Source organism: Artemia sp. Qi Xiang Cuo, chromosome 13 (genome assembly GCF_049724085.1).
Source record: "Artemia sp. Qi Xiang Cuo chromosome 13, ASM4972408v1, whole genome shotgun sequence".
Taxonomy (NCBI): domain Eukaryota; kingdom Metazoa; phylum Arthropoda; class Branchiopoda; order Anostraca; family Artemiidae; genus Artemia; species Artemia sp. Qi Xiang Cuo.
The window spans coordinates 49,518,973-49,542,604 of NC_142806.1; the positions used below are offsets into that span (position 1 = coordinate 49,518,973).

The 23,632-nt window shown below is 35.6% G+C and overlaps 1 protein-coding gene across 1 annotated transcript in view; it reads left to right on the forward strand.

Annotated features, from left to right (window-relative positions):
* LOC148945369 (cGMP-inhibited 3',5'-cyclic phosphodiesterase 3A-like) overlaps positions 1-23,632 on the forward strand; it is a 287,673-nt gene that overhangs the window by 105,583 nt on the left and 158,458 nt on the right. Inside the window, exon 8 of the mRNA XM_089098771.1 lies at positions 18,319-18,430. Coding sequence (XP_088954897.1) covers positions 18,319-18,430 — 112 coding nt within the window. The remainder of the gene's footprint in view (positions 1-18,318; positions 18,431-23,632) is intronic.

Below are 23,632 nucleotides of genomic sequence, written 5' to 3' on the forward strand. Positions count from 1 at the left end.
TCTCCCTGGCTGAAGGGTCACGAAACGGAGCTCTGCACCTCCGGTTTGGACCTTAAGGGTCCAGTGCCGTCATACTTACTTACTTACTTACTTTTTTACTTACTTCTTATGCGTTTAGCAGTCTGAGACGCATACGCTGATTAATACCTTTCTTTATTCATGTCCTCTGCTTCTGCTTTAAAGACCATTTGGTGTTTTTAATCATTTGGGTATATTTCCATGAATCTCTATCACAAGCTATCTCTCATGGAGGGTATTCTATGGATATATTATAATATTATAAGCCCATATTATAAGCACTTGGTATATTATAAGCACACGTACAATCCGTTTAAGGTATTAATTGAGGAGGAAATTTTCGAGAAAAAGACTTAATAAAATTAAAGGAGCAACATCAAAACCTACCCATTTATGAGATACTGTTTCGGCTGAACAATTATTTTGTGATTTTTTCTTGTGCATCTGGAGATATTTGCCCCGTAGACCTACGGTTGTAAGTTTCAAACCGATCATGGTAACGGTTGTAAGTTTCAAACCGATCATGGTAACGGTTGTAAGTTTCAAACCGATCATGGTAAAAAAAAGGTTTTTATCCATTGTCAAGCCCTATAATACTTTACCCGGCCCACAGTTTATAGAAATTGTTATATAAATATAAGATTATATAAACTGTGACTCGGCCCAACAAAATGTCTGGTCTCCCGTGCCGACGAAACGATTTCAAATAGTTTCAAGCTGATAGAAAGATATCTCTTTTTGGCATGTTTCAGGGCATTTTCACTAAAAATTTATTTCAATATAAGGGACTGCGTAGCCCAAGCGCTTACAGATGCAATTTCAAGCTCACAAAAAGATGAGAAAAGCGGGGTTTGTTGATAAATCTTTGTAAAGTTAACTCAAAAATGTTCAAAACTTTGAAAAATCACCGTAAAGTAGAAATTCCGGGGAAAATTTTTCGGTAAATTCCGTGAAAAATTGGTAGAAGTGAAAACATTTTCTACGTACTCCTCCTTCTTAATACACCATTTGGATCTTTCAATCTAATAATACTATAACTCTAATCCCTTCAATCTAATCTTATAAACTCTTCTCACCTAATTCAAGGACGTCCTGCTTTAGTTTGGTCAGAAGCATGATTCCGAAAAAAGTTCATTTTTTGGCCGTTGTTTGATATTCAGTCACCTAATTGAGTGCCTAATAATAATTCCCCTTAGGGAATCCTTATACCTTCCTGACAAATATTTTCGGAATATTTCTCTTAGCTTTCGATGCACCCACGTTTCAGAACCCCAATTATCAATTGTTGTTACCGCGGTTTTATCTTCGTGCTCTTCCAAAATCTCCTCGACAGCAAAAAATTACTATATGCCTGGGTTGTTCTAATTTTGCATTTTCATTGCATCCTTCCTCCTTATTTAAATCCAAGTAACGTTTACATTTTCATTGCATCTATCTTCTTTATGCAAGCCAAATAAAATTTTCATCCTTGAAATCAAAGGGCTGATTTGGTACCTTTCAGAGGCAACGCTATTGGCAACGGCTCCAATGTTTTATTATTATTTTCCAGAGGTACTTCATATAGAAGGGATGATCATATTAACTTCGGAGGGGCTCTTTCGATTGGAAATTGGAAGTTTTAGTGCCCTTTTAAGAGTCAAAAGTGATCGTAGGGCAACTAGTCCCCCTCCCCCAAATGTATCTGATAAAAATTTTGAGATAGCCATTTTGTTCAAAATAGTTCAAAGGTCAGATAACGAAAACTTAGGTGTCGACACAACCCCCCAGGGCCCGGGGGCACGCGTTGTAAGTTATGCCCTAGGGGCCTATATAATTCCTAAGGAAGGGATGCTCGTATAAACTTCAGAGAGGGCTCATTTGATTGGAAATTGTAAGTTCTAGTTCGCTTTTTAAGAGTTAAAAGTAATCAGAGGGCAGGTAGTCCCCCCGCACGCCTTTTTTCCCCAAATATATTTGTTAAAAAATTTTAAATAGCCATTTTGTTTTTAATAGTTCAAAGGTCAGATAACAGACACTCCGGTATCGACACAACCCCGTAGGACCCGGGAGCAGGCGTTGTAAGTTGGGTCCTCGGGGAGTATATGGTTCTTATGAAAAATACGCTTGTAGAAACTTCAGAGAGGGCTCATTCGAACGGAAATTGAAAGTTCTAGTTCGCTTTTTAAAAGTAAAAAGAGATCGAAGGGCAACTAGCCCACCTCCCCCACGCCTTATTTTCTCCAAATACATCCGATACAAATTTTGAGATAGCCATTTTGTTAAAAATAGTTTAATGGTCCGACAATAAAAACCTCGGTGTAGACACAACCCTCCAGGGCCCTGGGACAGGCGTTGTAAGTTATGCGCTCGGGTGTATATAGCCTATGGTTCTTAATAAAGGGGTGCTCGTTTAAACTTCAGAGAGGGGTCATTTGATTGAAAATTGAAAGTTCTAGTTCAGTTTTTAAGAGTCAAAAGAGATCTGAGGGAAACTAGCCCTCTCCCCCCAACGCCCTTTTTCGCCCAAATGCATTAGATAAAAATTTTGAGATATCCATTTCGTTAAAAATAGTTCCAAGGTCAGGTAACAAACACTCCGGTGTCGACACAACCCCCCAGGGCCCAGGACAGGCACTTTAAGTTATGCCCTGGGGGTATATATGTTTCTTATGGGAAAGATACTCGTATAAACTTCAGTTAGGGCTCATTTTGTTGGAAATTGAAAGTTTTAGTTCAATTTTTAAGAGTAAAAAGAGATCCGAGGACAACTAGCACCCCTCCCCCCACGCCCTTTTTTCCCCAAACCCATCCGATACAAATTTTGAGATAGCCATTTTTTTTAAAAATAGTTCAAACATAAGAAAAAAACGGCAGGGTCGACAGAACCCCCCAGAGTCTGGGAGCAAGTATTTTAAGTTATGTCCGGTGGACGTATAAGGTTCTTATGTAAGGGGTGGTCGTATAACTTCGAAGATGGCTCATTCGATTGGAAATTGAAAGTTTTAGTTATATTTTTATGATTCAAAAGTGAACGGAGGACATATCTCCCCCCCCCCCCACACAGCCTCTTTTCCCCAGATGCATCCAATGAAAATTTCAAGATAGCCATTTTGCTTGAAATAGTCCAACGATCAGATAACAACACTTTGTTGTCAACATACCCCTCCCCCTCGGAGCCCGGGGAAGGGTTGTAACTTATGCTGCGGGGACATATATGGTTTTTTGGAAGAGGTGGTCGCATAAGCTTTGGAGAACACTCAAATGATTAGAAATTTAAAGTTCTAATTCCCATTTTAAGAGTCAAAAGCGATTCGATGGCTAATAATCCCCGCCTCACATCCATGTTTTCCCCAAATGCATCCAATTGAATTTTTTATATAGCCATTTTATTCGAAATAGACCAAAGACAATATAACAAAAACTCCAGAGATAAAAAGCCCCCCGGAATCCGATTAGAACGCGTTAGACCGCGGTCGTCTTCAGGGAGTAGGGTTGATGTACTTCTGATGAAAGGTGTCTTCACTATAAACATGATTATGGCTACTGTCCGTTTCCCTAACGGTAAAAGTATCATTATCGTGCTTAAATAACCAATTCTCTTACTTAGAATTACCATTCTCTTACTTAAGTGGCTACAAAGTTCTGTAAAATTAGTTTATCGTTTTTTTATTATAGTACATGGGAGATCAGAATACAAAGAGATGTGTAAAATGGATTAAGGATTTGTTTTTAGACCGAAGTCAATTTCAGGGAGTAGGGGTTATGTACTTCTACTGAATGGTGTCTTCACTACAAACAAGAGTATGGTTACTACCCGTTTCTCTAAAGGTAAAAGTATAAGGTTCGACTGCGTATTTGGCGCTTGACTTACTACTACATTGAAAATAAATGAAAATTGCAGTGAAACCAGACCAGGATTTACCAATCGGTCTGCTAGGCCCTGCGGCTTTCACTACTCCCGATGTTTTAGAGATTTTCTCGAAAATCTTGCTAAGACTAAGTGGCAAAAATGCTTGGGCCTACAAGCGTCAAAGCTCTAAATCCGGCCCTGGGTGAAACAAAATCTTGAGATGGTGAACTTTCAGCAATTAATATCATTATATACCAAATATTCAGTTTAATTTTATTAGTTATTGCCAAAACTTTTAATTTATTTTGAAATAAAAGATTATTTGAAATACGGAATTTCGAAAAACTTGAAACTTTGGTAATCAAAAGCAAAAAAACAGAAATTAGTTTGAAAAAACTTTTCGAAAAAGGAGTTTCTAAATAAAAGTAAAGGCCATATTAAACTTAAGATCAGAAGAAATAGAAACCTACAATAGATCAAACTTGAAACGAGCAGAAATTACTATTAAAGAATAAATAAAACTCAAACGAACAGAAATAAAAATTAACAATCATAGCGAAAAAACGTATAACAGGTACTAATGTAAATATTTTGCTATTGAAGCATAAATGAAACCCAAAACGAACAGAAATCAAATAAACAATCATAGCAAACAAACATACAATAGGTATTAATATAATTGAGCAAATAAATCTTAAAACAAATGAAACATAAATTGAATATGCAAAACAAACTTGAAACGAACAAAAATCTCTACAAACAAGAGTTTGGGTTTTGCCTCCTTCTCTGACTGCAAAATTCTAAAACGTACTGCGTCTTTGGCGCTTTACTGAAAACTCTGTGTCTTCTAAAATTCTAAAACCTACTGCATCATTGGTACTTTACTGAAACCGAGCTATATTACAAATATTTTTTTTTTACTTATTACAACATTGAAAATAAACATAAAGATTACAGTAAAATTAAATTTTGATTTGATGAGCTTTCAGCAATTAATATCATTATATAGAAAATATTCAGTTCAATTTTGTTTGTTCTTTCCAAGACTGTTCAAGACAAATATAGCTTCACTATAAACAAGAGTTTGGATACTGCCCCCTTCCCTAACTGTTAAATTCTAAAGCCTGCTACAATAATGATACCTCACAAAAAACTAGTTATGTCGCAAATATTTTCTTTTCCAGTTATTGCAGCATTGAAAATGAAAATAAAATTACAGTGAAATAAAATCTTGAAATGATGGTCATTCAACAATTAAGAGCATTAAATATCAAACATTCTGATTGATTTTATTTGTCCTTTTCAAGACTGTTCAAAACACATATAGTTTTCAGTAAAGCGCCAGTGACGCAGTAGGTTTTAGAATTTTGCAGTGAGAGAAGGAGGCGAAACCCAAACTCTTGTTTGTAGAGATTTCTGTTCGTTTCAAGCTTGATTTGCATGTTCAATTTAAATTTCACTCGTTTTAAGATTTATTTACTCATTTATATTAGTACCTTTTGCATATTTTTTTACTATAATGTTTGTTTACTATGTTTATTTAATTTTTATTCGTTTTGTGTTTCATTTATGTTTCAATAGCAAAATATTTTTGTTCGTTTTAAACTTGATTTGGATATTCAACTTAAGCATTACACGTTTTAAGATTTATTTATTCATTTATGTTAGTACCTGTTTATTGGAGTGTAAGTACGGGTGTCGCCACTTATTGATGCAAAAATGGCACAAAAAGGTTGCTATGCCACTTACTCAAAGGGGAGAACCCCTTGTCGGCCCAAATATTAGTGAGATTCCCGCTCTTACCCCAACGGTTCTGCAAATATCGGGTTTGGTACTAACCTATTTACAGTATACCCTGTCCCAGGGTATGATAACGAGATCGACTGGTCAAATGGCCACTTTCTAAAGCCAAATGCACCCGCCTTGGGTTACGGCTAGAAAATCTCTTAACTCTCTTCTTGGAGGTAACAAACCTCCCTGTCAATATAATAATGATGGTACCTCGTAGTTCTATTCCTACCCTGCCTGGGTTACGGAAAATAGTACACAGTTTGTAGAGAATACCTTACTTGTATTCTTCCAAAAAGGGTCACATATAACAACCGAAATATCCTTCCCCAAACGGGGTCAAAACGCAGACTAGCACACAATAATATTTTACACACCACTGTTCATATGGGTGGACCTCCGCTTGGCCCAGCCAATCAGCCACATCCCCATTCAAACCCAATTCTAACTCTTAGATTTATCTTTCAATGACTCCCAAACCAGGAAGTACAAAAATAAAACTTGGTTCAAAGCTTACCTATTGCAAAACCACTATCGCTTAGTAACGGGAATTTAACCTGTCTTTTGAAATTATACTATAAGCAAATGTAATTAAGAAAAGGAAAACAGGTCATTTATCTGAAAGGAAAAGAAACAGGGGTGGAACCCCAACACTGTTCTATGTCTTTTCCCTAGGATTGTTTATTTAATTTCTCTTCATCTTCGATTTGATCTATTCTTTAATAGTAATTTCTGGTCGTTTTGAGTTTAAATTATTGTAGGTTTATATTTCTTCTGATCTTAATTTTAATATTTCATTTACCTTTCTTTAGAAAACTACTTTTTCGGAGAGTTTTTTTTTTCAACTAATTCTTGAAATGAACTAGCGTACTCTTAAGGCTCATCTTAGGGTTTTTAAGCCATCCGGTATATTTCCAGAAGTGTGCCTCGTATATGATGTAGAACCTGGTGCTGATAAAAAAAAGAGAAAAAAGCATGTTGCTCTGTCTCTATCTCTAAGACTACCTGACATAATTATCTATACCACGCAGTAACAGGAAACTACATTGTTCAGCTACGCACTGTAGTTCTTGCATATTTTCTCCTTTTCAAATTGCAAAAAAAAGTGTTTTTACGAAAGGTTTAAAACCCTATTTCTTATGCAAGAAAACTATCCAACTGTCTTTTGGTTTTAAGCACTTTTATCCCAGGGGGCTTGAAATTGACCCTCATGTATACACCTGTATGAACCGTGAAAATTACTTTACCTGGGCTGTTATTTTTCATTTCGCTTGAGAAATTAGTTCAATTGATTGAATTAATAAACGTCGAGTAAATCATCGACGAAGCACTATTTTCCCTCAAATAAAACTATAAAATTACTCTCTTAGGTTTTGGGCGCCTTTTCTCTGTTTCTAGGGGGTATGGGGCAGAGTTCCGTTGTTTATAAAATTAATAGTATTATTATTTCTTTTGGCTTGATAAATTAGTGCAAATGAAAATCATACTAGATAAATTATCGATAATGACCAAAAAGCTGACAATAAATTGAACTGAAAAGCATCCTAGATTCGTTTCTAGCTTCGCAATCTTTCTTTTTCGTATAGTTCCGCTACATCAGAATCCTATTTTACAAATCCTGCAGTTTTAGATTGTTGCCACTTAGGTAAGAGTATTTGCTCATAAGTCTTATTGGATATTTTGCAATCCTGTGAAACAGATTTCAACAAGTTCTGTTTGGAAATGGCTTTACTTATTGCTTTTAGTGAAGATCTAATTCTGGGTTAAACTTGAGGAAGAGGTGCTACGAAAAAATCATTGAACTTGCTTAGGCTGTGGAAATTAGGTTAAAGCATAATAATAATAGTAATAATAATGATAAAAATTCAATACTAATCTTCTGTGGTGATCACACAGTGAAGTTGGGCATAGCAAACTTAAATTATTTCATGTATAATAAATGGCTATACATGGACACTTTTTAGAAAACCCGTTTATAGGATACCCGTTTATAGGAAACCCGTCTATTTCTATATACAAATCACAGTTCATATAATTATCCAGTAAGCTTATCGCAGATCATTTCTGGTCTTTGTTCTCGGTGCGAAAAAAAAGCTCCTCCCACTTCTTTCTGCATTAGCGTGTTAGTGTGTTGACTCAATGAGAAATGGTTACAACGTGCATTATTCGTAATTGCGAAAGCAGAAAAAAACTTGGTGAGCCAGCCAAGTGGTTTGCAAGTGTCCCATCTCATAGGTATGACTTAATTTATATACAAATTATGACTTAATCTATTATTTACATACAAGTGGACTCAAATGATTGGCCTATGTAGGATTTTGTAAAAGAGGAGGCGGGGGGTTGATGAAATTTATGAAAATAAGGAATTTTTTCTTCTTCTAATAACTGGTGGAATAGGTGTGATGGTTTCAGGGGCGGATCCAGGATTTTTTTTAGGTGAGGGGGGCGCAAAGTAGGTTGATCCGACAAACTTACGTTAGGAGCAAGTTTAATTAATGCAAACTTGCGTTAATTAGGTAAATTACACTACTTTAGACTACTTTACGGGGGTAACCCTCGCCCCCCTCCTCTGGATCCGCAACTGGATAGTTTATCATTTTTTTTTCACGTCGTGAAATTTTTTTTTCACAGCCTACTATATATACATTAATATAAATTTATATGCAGTGTTACCGCCATACCAATTATTCTCCTTTCCTTTTTTATTCTTTAATAATAATTTCTGGTCGTTTTGAGTTTGAGTTATTGTAGGCTTCTATTTCTACTGATCTTAAGTTTAATATGGCCTTTACTTTTCTTTAAAAAAAAACTTTCTTTTCGTAAAGTTTTCGTAGTATATATATATATATATATATATATATATATATATATATATATATATATATATATATATATATATATATATATATATATATATATATATATATATATATATATATATATATATATATATATATATATATATATATATATATATATATATATATATATATATATATATATATATATATATATATATATATATATATATATATATATATATATATATATATATATATATATATATATATATATATATATATATATATATATATATATATATATATATATATATATATATACATATATATATATATATATATATATATATATATATATATATATATATATATATATATATATATATATATATATATATATATATATATATATATATATATATATATATATATATATATATATATATATATACATATATATTTATATCGGCGCGTAAAAACCGCTCCTCTCATTTGATCTGCCATCAGCGGTCCAATTACCCTGGAACACGTAATTTGGCAGAAACTTTCTCAAAATGCCTTTGAAACCAACTTGAGACTTCGAAACCTATTTTTAATTCCTAAAAACATCTAATAATAACATTACACTACTAACTACCGATTTTCATGCATGTATTGGAATAAATTAATTTAAAATTAGTTTCTTCAAAATTAGTATTCCAACGTTGAAGCCAAGTTTCGCGTCCAAGAGAAATCTGACTTGTCTACCCGTGAAAAGATCTGAAATCGCTTATGTTTCTATCTGCAAAAACGTTCTCCGGAGCACTCGCACCCCGGTCCGGGTTTTTATAATGGGTGAGATAGGGAATGATCATACTGGATAATTATATGAACTGTGATACAAATACACTAAAGGTGCACACCTAGCTCATTCACAATGATGTTCTACTAACACCGAAATTGAGCTCGTTCCGAAACCCGCTATTAGCTGATGCTAGTGATCAGGTTTTACCATTCAAAATGAACAATTTAAATACTGATGTGAACTAATACCTTAATTAGTCCATATAATTGTTTTTTTGGTACAATTGCATTAAACGTACTCTTTTATATACTGTGTATGGAACGTCAAACTGGAGATGCAACAGATACCTAGACAGATACCCGCCAGACTGGTTATTTCAAGGCACCGCTATTAAGAATTAGAATGCAAAGAGTAGTTTTCATTGCGTTTACGATATTTAAACTTTTGTTTTTTGGGGTTTAGGGGGGGGGAGGTGCCTAGGTTAGGTTACGTATTTAATATATGGTATGCCTCACCCTCACCACTCTAATGTGCAATTATATAGCCCAAATTTGTTTCTAAACTATTATATGTTTATACTATTTTATTTTATTTCATTAACATTAACCAGACTTGACTTCTTTAGCAGTATACAAAAGAGTACGTTTAATGCATCAGGACTGTTTTTTTCTTAGATCTTGTATAGTCCTTGTTTCTCTTGCCGTAAAAATGTTGTTGGGCTCTGAAGAACTCCAGCAGCTACTCCAAATATGTTAATTCTTTTTTATTATGCTTCGTCATCTATTGCTTATTTTTCGTTTGCAGTTTTTTTCTCTATCTGGATAAGACTTGGGTATTAACCAATCAGAAACTTCTATAAAAATCCTTATGGTGTAAGCTTTTACTACTCCTTTCTGGCATGGTTGTCACACTTAACAAAATTTTACTAGATTTAGTAAAAACGGACCTGAGTTAGTAAACTTAGTAAATCGAGGCCAAATTTAGTAAACCTTTGAAAAATGTTTAAATTTAGTAAGTATTTTAGTAAATTTACCAGAAATATGAAAAAAAATATGTCAAATTATTTTTGTACCAAGTTTCAATTCTGTCAACAAAATTTGAACATTTTTCTCTGTCTGAAATGATATTTTTTATTTTCTGGCTTCAGTTTCAGTCCTTCCCACCTTAACACAATTTAAATACACCTTAAATAATTTTAATACACCTTAAATACAATTTTAGTACACCTTAAATACAATAATAGGTGTGTTCGGTGCTCAAGGGTGTAAAGTCAGTTTTTGCTCAAAAGTGGTGAAAAACAGAACAAAAAAGGATGTACAGCACCTTTTGAGGTGGTAATTCCTCACAGGGGATGAAAAATTGACCCATTAAGTGTTTTTTTCTAATGTGTAGACAGAAACCGCATACTATTGAGTCCTCCGAAATCTTTTGACTGGTTTTTCCTAATGTTTGTTTCCTCCCAATGTAGGTAAAACACACACTAGGCATGTTGTTGTGGTGTGCATGGAAAAATGATTCAAACATAATCAATCAAGCTAGCCTATAGTCCATGTGCCAATAGACAAAAGGATCCTTATTTTCAGGTTTTCTGTTGTCATGACACATGTGTCTTATGTAATCTGAAAGCAGTTTTCAGTCATATTGAACCTGCTGATTACACACCAAAAGATATTGAAAAACCTCTCTGCTATTTCACTGCTTTCTGCTGATAGTTTCCAAAAAGAGTCTGAAAATTAATCAAAATTCTGTAAACTAGTAGCTGAAACCGAACTTTGCCTTTTTGCATGGATTGCTTCGGAAGAAGTCCCGGTTAGGAAGAGTGAAACTTTGATTCCGTTAAGGAATGTATGCTTTCCTGACTCTTCAGTTACTAAAAAATTGCAAACTTTTCGAACTAAAATGACGGGGTGTATAAAGAATGTTCTGGGAGACTATGAGCTGGAGGAACTAACGAAGAACTCAGGAAAACGAATTCTCTCTGATCCTGGACGAATCAACCGACCGCTTAAGGCAAAAATGTTTAGTAGTGAATGTAAAGTACAAGAGGCACAATATTGTCTGGGAAGAATTCCTTCCTCTGCTAGAGGTTATAGATGCGACTTGGAGTAGACTGAAAGAGTTGATAGTGTCCTTCCTCAATGGCCATGACATTCCTCTTGAGAATATTATCGATATTGCCTATGAAAATTTTGTAATCAATATTGGAGACAGAAGAGGTCTTGGTGCATTATTCAAAGAACAGGTGCCTCACCTGTTTACCCTAGGCTGTTCTAGTCACTCCTTGGCACTCTGCACTTCTGACGCTTCAAGACTCTTACCTGAAAGTGCAGAAGACTTTATTATAAACCTAGTCAACTATATTGGTTTTAGTCCAAAACGGGTTAAGGAGTATGAACAGTTTCAAAAGCTGACAAATATTGGCAAACACAGGCTGCTATCCATCAGTGCAACATATTGATTGTCTCTTGAAGCAGTGGTTAACAAAATATTTGATGAACCATCCCTTCTGCAAAGCATTTCCATATTTTCTGTCTTTCACGCTGAAGAAGATCAATGTCCTTAATCTGGAGTTAAGAGCAGAAAAGTTTGCGTTTACAGTATTCTAAGTAGTACCAGAGGTGCATTTATCTCGCTATTGAAGTGCTTTGTGAAGCCCAGTGTTATAGAAAGGGCTGCATATGAGGAAGTTTTGAAATTCTCCCTGGAGGATCAGACATTGGAGGATCAGACACTCCAGAGTGTAATTCTTCCTCTTAGCAAATTGAACCTCGGGACAAACACCGGGTGTCATTTGTTATTGTCGGAAGCTGACGCCAACAATTCTAGCAGTCATGCGCATCTTCTGTTGAAGCTTGCACAATTCTGAAAAAACTGCAGGTCATATTATGTAGAATTCTGTAGGCAGGTCGCCAAGAAGTTCGACAGCGAAGATTAAACGCTCAAGAAGCATGAGTGCATCGATCCTACCATTGCTTTGAGCGGTTCAGTGAGAACGCTCGTACTACTCATGGTTTGATTTCCAAATTTGTTGGGAAATGCTGATAGGGAAATAGAGGGAAAAAGAGACATCCTTGATGTGCAGTGGTCAGAATTAGAGTCTAGGAAAGACTTCTGTGAAAGATAGACTTATCGACATAATTGAACCTGAAATGTTCTGAAAAATTTGCGTTCGGGGAAAGATGGTATGGGGGAACCGATCCTTGCAAATTTATGTTGCAGTCCTGATGTCTCCCCCATTCGTCTGCTGAATCAGAACCGCATTTCTCAGTTTTGTCAAACATGAAAACAAAGCTTCGGAATAGGCTAAAGGTGGAAACTGTTGCTGCGATGATGCAAACAAAACAAATGATGCGCAGAGAAAATGAAAATGGAGGAGTAGTGACTTGGTCGATACCAAGTCCACAGTTAGTGTCAAGAATCTCAAGGTGGAGACCAAGAGAACCTTCTTTGATTGTTTATGAGGAGGTTATAGATTATGTGGACATTGAGGAATAGTTCAGATTGTTTTTTTCCTCTGATCGTTCTTGGAGCACTTACAAAGTTAACAACCTTGTTGAAATACTGAATGTGGATGAAAGTTTGTCCAGGCATGCAACTGGATGGAAGGTTGTCGACCAATTTTCCATTCGAGGGTGGTTTGGCTACCAGAAAATAGTTACCACATTTACTACTTTGCCCCTGCTTACATTGCGTGCCTGGATGCGCGTATGTTATATCATCTGGGAGGTTGGAATTTTGTTCGTCTTCATGGAAGCTACTGGAAGGGACATGTCTTTCTCTTTTTTCTTAACTTGTATTTGAAGATTTTCATATGTTTGCAAAAGTTGATTTGTGATTTGATTTGTAATAAAGTTGATTTGTGATTTGATTTGTAATAAAGTTGATTTGTGAAAGATAATCATTTAATAAATAAAGTTCCTGTAAGGATGGCAATCTCTAGGTAGTAAAATAAATAGTTTTATGTCGATAGTTCATCATCAAAAAGAAGTGATCGGCTCAAAACAATGCTAGAATCATCTTAAGTTTTCTTTTGACGGTAGTTTCTTGTTCCCTGGGCGTAAATAACTACCAATAGCAGTAAACTGCAGTCTACTCAGACAGTAAATTACTGTGTAATCCTTTATTCTTTTTTATCCTTTATTCAAAGATTTTCATATGTTTACTAAAGTTGATTTGTTGATTTGTGATTTGATTTGTGGTAAAATTTGATTTGTGATTTGAGAAGATAATCATTTGAATAAAAAAAAAGTTCCTGTAAGAATGGTAATATCTAGGTAGTAAAATAAATAGTTTTATGTCGATAGTTCATCATCAAAAAGAAGTGATTGGCTCAAAACAATGCTAGAATCCTCTGAAGTTTTCTCTTAGCGGCAGTTTCTTGTTTCTCGGGTACAAATAACTACCAAAAGCAGTAAACTGTAGTCTACTCAGACAGTAAATTACTGTGTAATATATGGAGCTGCGCAAAGCAGCAGAAGAGTCGAGGCATTCGAGGTTCTTGAGTGCTGTATCGGTGCCAGGACAGCATCCTGTAAGGAGATGGCAAGAAAAAGCCGTCAAGTACAGACAAGGCTTAAAAACAGTTAGGATTTAGTAAATTTTTCCTCTCAGATTTAGTAAATTCTTCCAGGCCAGTGTGGCAACCCTGCTTTCTGGTGATGTCTGAGTTTACACTGATAAACATCTAATATTGGTGTGCGTGTACTGGTAAGCTGTAGCCGAATTGTTCAGAGCTAAGGGTTCACGTAGGAGGAGGTACAAGAAGATTCTCTTTACTACAAATTGTTCATTTATTCTACGAAGTCTATATACATGATTTGAAAACAAATCCAAGAGGAGAACTTTACAGAGGTACTGCACGAGAGGAACTGCTTAAATTACTTCAAAATTTCGCTTATAAATGTTTGTTAATGTTCTTAGAAACACGTCTACTATATTAAATTTGTCTGAGTTCCACTTTCTGGCCCATTTCCACAAGACAAAGCATCATAAATTATAAACACGGAAATTTTGATACCAATAGACACATCAAAAGAATCAGATTTTTATGTTGATTTCAAATATATAAGTTGCATCAAGTTTAATCCTACCCATCGCTACGTGCCTGAGAAAAAAAAAGTTACGTGCCTGAGAAAAAGAGTTTTTCTCACAACTCTATTTTTTAAAACAACAAAATACTTTAGCGTAAAGAGCGATGCGTTGAGGAGGGGACAGCCCCTTTCATATACGGAATAATTTTTTTTTGTTTTAAGTTTTAATGTCGCTCCTTACTTTCAGTTTAAAAAAAATTGTTTTTTATTTAATACCGACATAAAATCAGTAAATCAGGAGTAGAAACTTAAAGGAAGAACAAAAATATCCACGCTAAATGTCATATCATCGGTCACTTCACGGGTCACTTGTGTCATTGATCCAATTGTAAGTTTCTTCAGTCATATTCTAATAGTTCTTTTATGGTTCCAAATGGAAGTTTGTGTTCACTTATCATTTTCATTTTAATAGAATAATCAAATTGAAATGTCACTGTCTGAAGTAACGCTTGCAACCTTGTTCGCAGAGAATTCGCAGTCTCTACACCTAAGCAACAAATTACATTGTTCTTGTTAAAAAAAAAAAGTAACTGACAACGAAAGGAGAAAAAAATATTACAGCAAAAATGTATATGTGAACAAAACCATTCTAAAAAAAAATAAAAAGTGAGGATTTTTCAAATATTTCGATGAACAAAGTCAAAGCATTTGTCTTACTTTATTTCCTAATTCAATCTTTTGTTTTTCTAAATTTCAGTTGACGAACTTTCAACCAATCTTAAAATCATTTTTTGAACTTTCCCTTAAAAAAAATGAAACATCCGAAGTTTCAACTTACTGGAAACTGAAGAAAACGATTTTACTTACTAATGCTCTTTGTAAAAACCTCTCAACTTCATTGGCTCTTTCCTTTCTAGACATACTAGGTCTAGAAGACCCTAGGGTATTTGGCTTACTAATTTCTGAAATATATCTCTGTTCTAATTCAAATACAATCATAACTAGTTTTGTCACATTCTGTTAGATCATTCATTTGCCCTCTCTTTTTCTCTCCTATACTAAGGATAGGCTTGATAAACCAACCAAAGTATATAAATTTTTCTTTCCGGTAGGCTCACTAAACGCACTTCCCATAGAAACGGCCCAATTAAATCCAATAAAAAGATACGAAAAGGGGTAAATTGGATCTTAACTTTGACTTGCGGTGGGTTTTATCAGTTGGTAATTTTTTTTTCTACTCATACACACGTCATTTTTCAAATTCATTTTATCAAAAACAAAAATTTGAATTCCTCAATGTCTTCTCAACTGACATATATCCACCCATAAGTAACTATTCATGCAATAACTTTATTACAGAGTCCATTACGACGATTGGTATGACAATTATAGATGTTTAGGGTACCCCTTTTCACTGCCAAGGCCTCATATTGAGTAGCAACAAAAAACACATCATCCTTCAAAAATGAATGAAATTAAAGATACTCTTTGTCGCAAATATTTGCATATCTCTCTCTCTCTCTGCAAATTCAGCATACTCTAACTAGCGCGCTACCTGCAGGGTTTCTGGGGCTCGGTGATCCACCGCCTACCCCATTCAGCGCCAAGTTCAGGCCTTCCTGATCCAGGATCCTTTGAGCTACACTCCTTCCAGGTTCCTCCTTATAACCTGGAAGCTGGTCCTTCGCGTACCTTTCCAGCCATCTTGGGGTCCCTTACCAGCTTCAGCACCACGTGTTCCAACGTGAATGTAATCCAAAAAAATTCCACTCCAGGTTCCTCCTTATAACTAGTGCAAATCTATTGTACTAGTGGCATGTTTTCTTTTCCAAGACTTACATTCAAAATTTTACAATGGGCTGGGCCTTAGCTAAGTTAAAGTCGAGTGAACGTCTGGGCACTAGCTAAATCTCTATTGTGAATAGGTTCGGTTTTAACCGATTCCCAAATTAGCTCTTGCTAAATTTCGGTATTAATAAATTATCATTGTGAATGGGCTTTTAATAATAGGGTTTCGGTTTTGAGTCCCACACTCCATATTTTTACGTCTTCACAACGCATAGATATTCGAAATATATTCTTATGGGATAAAGGTCGCTTATACGAGGCAAAAAATCAATATCAGACTATTTTACGTGTACAGGCGGACAAAGGATTTTATGAAAGGGGAGGGGGATCTTCTCATAAGTCAATATTTCCAAAGTTATAGTTTTAGTAAATCTACCCTGTTTTGTCTCATAGCTGAGAAGTTGTTAATTGAAATGTTTGGGGAAAGTTGTGCTGGGGGGGGGGGGGTCAAATCAAGTTTCTCTTATCCTCACAAAAGAGTATATGCTACGTTTTTTTAAGCCTGTAATCTGACGACTTGTGCTGCCAGCTGAGGTTATAAAACTCCAAGCTACTCATTTAAATTGATAACTCCTTACACGATCAGCTAACAGTTAGTCAAGCAATAATAAGTAATAAACTGTACAAAAACGTGCAGAAATTATTTGAAAAAAACTACGTTTTCTAAAGAGTTAAAGAGGCTGAGTTACAAGGTCGAACCTTAAAACGTACAGGACTTAGGAGGCACAGCTGGGGGGCTGCCGCCCCCCAAACCCCTCGCTTTCGCAGCCTTTAAATAAAAAAAAAAGTTTTTTAAACTGAAAGTAAGGAGCGACACTAAATCTTAAAACGAACAGAAATTATTCCGTATATGAAAGGGGCTGTGCCCTCCTCAAGGCCTCGCTCTTTACGCTAAAGTTTTTATTGTTTAAAAAAAAGAGTTGTGAGAAAGTCAAACTTTAGCGTAAAGAGCGAGGCGTTGAGGAGAGCACAGCCCCTTTCATATATGGAATAATTTCTGTTCTTTTTAAGATTTATTGTCGCTCCTTAATTTCTGTTAAAAAAACTTATTTTTTATTTAAACGGGGGGTAAAGCGGGGGTTTTGGGGGGCGGCAGCCCCCCAACTGTGCCTCCTAATCCCTGTACGTTTTAAGGTTCGACCTTGTAACTCAGCCTCTTTAACTCTTTAGAAAACGTAGTTTTTTTCAAATAATTAGGCTATAAAGCCCATCAAGTGCTATTCTAAATATTAAAATAACATCCGTTAATTGTGAAGCTTATCAATTTTGACAATAGGTTTTACAATCCGTATTTTGACGGCATGAATTTTATTTAGTGAATTGACTTTTATGAATTTTATTGTACTAGTTTGTGTTGCTAAATTTCTGTGTTATATTTGTATTATTATATTATCATGCCTAAAACGAAAAGGCCTGCCTCAGATTTTTGTAATTTTTAGTAAAAGCTAAAATAGTGTTTTCAGGGTTTTCACAGGAACTATTTTTGTTCAAGGATTCAAATGAGAAAAAATGGTAAAATTTGTACTGTATAGCGAGCTCAGAGTTGCCACCAGGTCAAAATAAAATGACTAAAGTATTGAGAAAGAAAAATCACTAAATGAGCGAAAATCACCAAATAAAATTTTGTCTGCTTTCTTTAAGCCGTAGAAAAAGTGCATTTTTTGATTATTCACGTCTTTAAGAAAAAACCTTATGGCAGTTTCGCTTAAGGAATAGGCGGTATTCTACATAGAACCCACAAGAACACATTATTTTTGCGTCATTCTTACGATCCTAAATAAATCACCAATAAAATAAGAAATCAATTGATTTTTTCAAAAAATCACTAGGAATAGTGGTAAATCACGAGGGATGGCAACATGAGGGGCGGCAACCCTGGCTGAGTAGTGCAACTAAATTTCGGTTTATTGTACATAAAATTGGGTCAGGTAGTTTTTGAGACAGAGGTATTAAGATTTTTTTCTATCCGGTTATTGCCTATTTCATGTATCTCCGTTGAAGTGCGAGCCTCTGCAAATGTAATCAGTGGTTAAAGATAGAAGAATGTATCTCATTTCTAGCTCGTTTAAAAAAAAAAAAAAATATTAGTTTTTTTTGTCCCAGGCATGGATGTGAGTATGCATATGTATTGTGATACATTTTACGCTGGTTCATATACAGTGAATAAAAATTTCAGTGAAATAAAATTCAAATAAATTAAACTTCCCTCCTGATTTTCAGGTATGTTACAGAGTTTTCCTTGAAGTGGGGCTCTTCGAAACCTTCAAAATTCCCGTTCAAGAGTTCTTCAACTTCTTTCACGCCTTAGAAATGGGATACAGAGAAAAACCTTGTAAGTACTCAGTTGCCCGAATGGCTCTTTATGTAACTAGGCTAAGAGCAGTGTTACCTTGATACATGTTTGCTTTAGACATGCGTTTTTACAGCTTATTATTTGAAAAAAACTACGTTTTCTAAAGAGTTAAAGAGGCTGAGTCACACGTTCGAACCTTAAAACGTACAGGGATTAGGAGGTACAGTTAGGGGGCTACCGCCCCCCAAATCCCCCGCTTTTGCAGCCTCTTTTGTTAAGGTTTTTATTTTGGGGGTCTTCCCCCCCCTCAACCCCCGCTTTTTACCTTGCAAAGAAATACTTTGCAACACGAACGAAGTCTGCTTGAATTTTTTACCGTAAGAACATCCTATTGCATCTCTTTGATAAGAAAGAGTACTGAGCCTGTTTGCTAGATTTTTTTTACAGGAGATTTTTCCCTAACCGATAACAGGCTATAATGTGATGAACTTGGTACGACCAACTTATTGCAGGCTACAGGACTTAAAAAACCTTAAAAAAAGAGGCTGCAAAAGCGGGGGGTTTGGGGGCGGCAGCCCCCCCAACAGTACCTCCTAATCCCTGTACGTTTTAAGGTTTGAACTTGTGACTCAGCCTCTTTAACTCTTTAGAAAATGTAGTTTTTTTTTAAAATAATTTCTGCACGTTTTTGTACAGTTTATTACTTATTATCGCTTGACTAACTGTTAGCTGATCGTGTCTGGAGTTAATGTTGGGGGGCTACCGCCCCCCCCCCAAACCCCTTGCTTTTGAAGATTCTTTTGTTAAGGCTTTTAATTCCTGAATACCTAATAAAATTTTAACAAAATTATTCTCAATTTATTAATTAATAAATAATTTATTTTTTAGCTATCTTTTAATTTATTATTCAAATTATTCAATTATTATTATTAAATTTTTTTTCATTTATTTTATTAATTAAATTAGTTTATTCATTATTTTCATTTATAAACTGTGCTCTTTACTTTATTTTAGTAAAAATAACATTTCAAAAATTACAAAATGATTGTACCCGTTACATTATTTATTTAAAATTTTGCACCCGGGGCAAGTGCTCTGTCCCCCCCCTATAACTGCCTCTGTTAGTACTTAATACTTAGACCACTATAATGACCAATCATCAAAGTACTTGAACTTAATGTTATGTAGTCTAAAGCAGGCAAGTACACAGGATTTTTTTTGGGGGGAGGGGTAATTAATACAAATTAATTTTAGCTGATAATTTGAATAAGGCGTGCTAAGAAATTGGCATTAACTTTCGTTCCTCTTTTTCTAAGTTTCAATTCTAAATATTTGTGTTGAGTTGTGGAGGCAAAATTTGCACCTTTAGTAAGGAGGGGATGGGGCTGGCCATATTGAGTTTAATCAGCTGCCAGTACAGTGAGAGTGGATAATTACGGGTCTTGTAGAATCCTTTTAAGCTTCGTTCTGCAGTGGTTCTGTGTAAGGACCGCTTCAGTTTGAATCTGAGTCAGGTTGGTTACACACTAGATCCCCCCCCCCCCCCCAAATAAATTTGAAAAATGCAGGTTTATGGTATTTTTGTTGAAGAAAAAAAAACTTAAGATTACAGGGGCCGGCTTTGATGCCCCCTGTGTACACGCCTGGTCATAAGGAATTTCCTTTAAAGTAAGGATTATGAAAATATGGACATAAAGGACAAGAATATTAAAAAAAAATAGGTCCATTCTGAAACCCATATTGTTTCTTACGCTCTTGCGATAAAACCGAAAGACGATTTAAAGCCCTTGCGATTAAACCGAAAGACGATTTAAAGCCCTTGCGATTAAACCGAAAGACGATTTAAAGCCCTTGCGATTAAACCGAAAGACGATTTAAAGCCCTTGCTATTAAACCGAAAGACGATTTAAAGCCCCTGCTATTAAACCGAAAGACTATTTAAAGCCCTTGCGATTAAACCGAAACACGATTTAAAGCCCTTGCGATTAAACCGAAAGACGATTTAAAGCCCTTGCTATTAAACCGAAAGACGATTTAAACCCCATGCGATAAAACCGAAAGACGATTTAAACCCCTTGCGATTAAACCGAAAGACGATTTAAAGCCCTTGCTATTAAACCGAAAGACGATTTAAAGCCCTTGCGATTAAACCGAAAGACGATTTAAAGCCCTTGCGATTAAACCAAAAGACGATTTAAAGCCCTTGCGATAAAACCGAAAGACGATTTAAAGTCCTTGCGATAAAACCGAAAGACCATTTAAAGCCTTTGCGATAAAACCGAAAGACGATTTAAAGCCCTTGCGATAAAAACCTGATCAAGGAAATGCTTCATTGTTCACGTAATAGCTTCAAGTTCTTATTCAGAACGTGGAATCACGCAGAGGGGCCTTCTGACCAAGGGTCCTTCAAACCAAGCTGGGACGATCCTTTTGCCAGGCCACCCCCTTTGCCAATCGTGAGCAGGTTTGTAATATGCTCAAATGAAAATCAAAATTGACCATCAAAACTAGTCTAGACTTGAGTCAAATTAAGTTGCAGCTTAAGAAAAAATTAATTGTCTCTTTTTAATACCTTTCCCTACTAGCATGGGAAAAGTCACCATTACGGGATCTAATTAATGACATTTTGAAGCCAATTTATTGGAACACGCAAATATGGCTGTCAACTCCCCCGTATGTTCCGAGATTTCAATGACTTATTAGAGGTTTATTTATTCGGTTCAAAGTGCCAGAATCCATCTCATTTAAGATTTTTTTTTTTCAAAAGTAACAAGATAGACACAAAAAAACCATCAGTCGCACTCTTAAAGTAAATTTGCTTCACACACAAGTAAGGAGGATATGAACATTTATTGGGACAAGAAATATTTTGGCGCCTCATCCAAAATGAATTACTACCTAAGTTAGGTATGACGCTGAAATTGAGAAATTAGGTGCTATGACGCTGAAAACATTAAAAAAAAGAAAAGAAAAAAAAGTCTAGATTGGCTTCTGGAGGGCTTTCTGGCATAAGGATTTTTCTTTAACCCCCCCCCCCCCCGCCCAAAAAACAGTAGGCATACCTAAAATCAGACAGTGAGCGGCTTACAATTCAGAATTAACCTAAGTAGCAATGAGAAAATTCCCAAACCACCGTTTTAGAAGCTTAATAAATACATACTAAAAGGTAACACAAATATTTGTATTTCTTCTAGGGGCCCTATTTATGAGGGGGGTAGGGAGAAATTTACCCACAAGATTTGTTTTGACCATTAAAATAATTTTTTTTTCTTTTTTTGGTATTTTCATTGAAAAATACGAAAGGCAAAGTTGGCCCTTCCCCTTAGACAAGGCCTTACGGAGAGGAGGGGTTAGGGGGTTTGTACCCCCCCCCCCCCCGAAATGTTTGTCTGACTCGTAAAAACGGAACAAAAATGGATACAAACAAATTTTGTATGCGTTTTTTAGTTTTTTTTGTGAACCCCCCCCCCCCCCCCGAAGGGGTTTTAGTAAAACCCCTCCGAATAAATCCTGAGTACGGCCTTGCCCTGAGATTCATAAAAAATAGTTTCTCATAGCACCAAGTCATCAACTGAATTATTACCTAACACGTTAAGACACTATATCTCCCCCTCTCTTTTTATTCGTCTATTATTTACGAGTTAGTGTTAGTGCGTATCTTCCTTCTCCTTTACAGGCTAAAGAGCCATTCTTTGATTTCTCTAAAATTGTAAAAAGGCAAGATATGCCCTTTCGTTTTGAGCAACATGATATTTTCAATTCACCGAATATAGAAAAAGTAACTGGGATGCTGAGAACGTAGTAACGTTATTACCGCTTTTTATAAATTATTAAATTAAAAAAACAAGTTTTTTTAACTGAAAGTAAGGAGCGACATTGAAACTTAAAACGAACAGAAATTATTCCGTATATGAAATCGGCTGTCCCCTCCTCAATACCTCGCTCTTTACGCTAAAGTTTTTTATTGTTTTAAAAATTAAAGTTGTGCGACAGATTCAAACTTTAGCGTAAAGAGCGAGATATTGAGGAGGGGTGAGCCCCTTTCATTTACGGAATAATTTCTGTTCGTTGTAAGTTTTAATGTCGCTCCTTACTTTCAGTTAAAAAAACTTGTTTTTTTATTTAATTTCTGAACGTTTTTGAATTAATGCAGGTTTTGATTTTGGCTCACCGGACATGAATAATTAAAACAAAATTTGCATATTAATTTTACTTTTTTGGTTAAATGGCTTTCTCGAAATTTTGTTCTGACGTAACTTACGAATTTAATTACGTAACGAACTTCTATATTCGTATGTTTTATTGCGTATATTAGGGAGTTTGCCCCCTAGTCAATATCTTGCTCTTTCAAACAGTTCGTGGTAACGAACTGTAAGTAAGGAGCGACCCGGCTAAATGGTAACCGAAACTCTAAAAAACGGAATTTTGATACCAATAGATACATCAAAAGAATCAGATTTTAATTTTGATTTCAAATATATAAGTTTCATCAAGTTTAGTCCTATCCATCAAAAGTTACGCGCCTGAGAAAATTTGGCTGATTTGAAAAAAGGGGGAAAGACCCCCTAAAAGTTATAGAACCTTAATGAAAAGCTCACCATCATATTCAGCGTATCAGAGAACCTTACTGCAGAGGTAAGCTCCTCTATCTACAAAATCTGGCTCCTGTCAAGCTCCAATCTACAAAAATGTGGAATTTAGCATTTCTTGCCAGAAGAAAGATCACGGATGCGTGTTTATTTGTTGTTTTTTTTCCAGGGGTGATCGTATCGACCTAGTAGTCCTAGAATATCGTGAGAGGACTCATTGGAACGGAAATTAAAAGTTCTAGTGCCCTTTTTAAGTGACCAAAAATGGAGGGCAACTAGGCCCCCTCCCACGCTCATTTTTTTCCCAAAGTCACCCGATCGAAATTTTAAGATAGCCATTTTGTTCAGCATGGTCGAGAATATGATAACTATGTCTTTTAGGATGATTTAATCCCCCGAAGTTCCCGGGGAGAGGGCTGAAAGTTATTAACTTTACCCAATATTAACATATAGTATTGGTTATTGGGAAGTATACAGACGTTTTCAGGGGGGGGGGTTTCTGGTAGTGGGGTGGGGGGGAATGGGTCGGGGGTTATGTGGGAGGACCTTTCCATGAAGGAAGTTTTCATGGGGTATGGACGTTGCTCTGAAGGGGGCGCCGGATTTCCCAGCATTATTTAAAAAAAAGATCAGAAATTATATTAAAAAAACA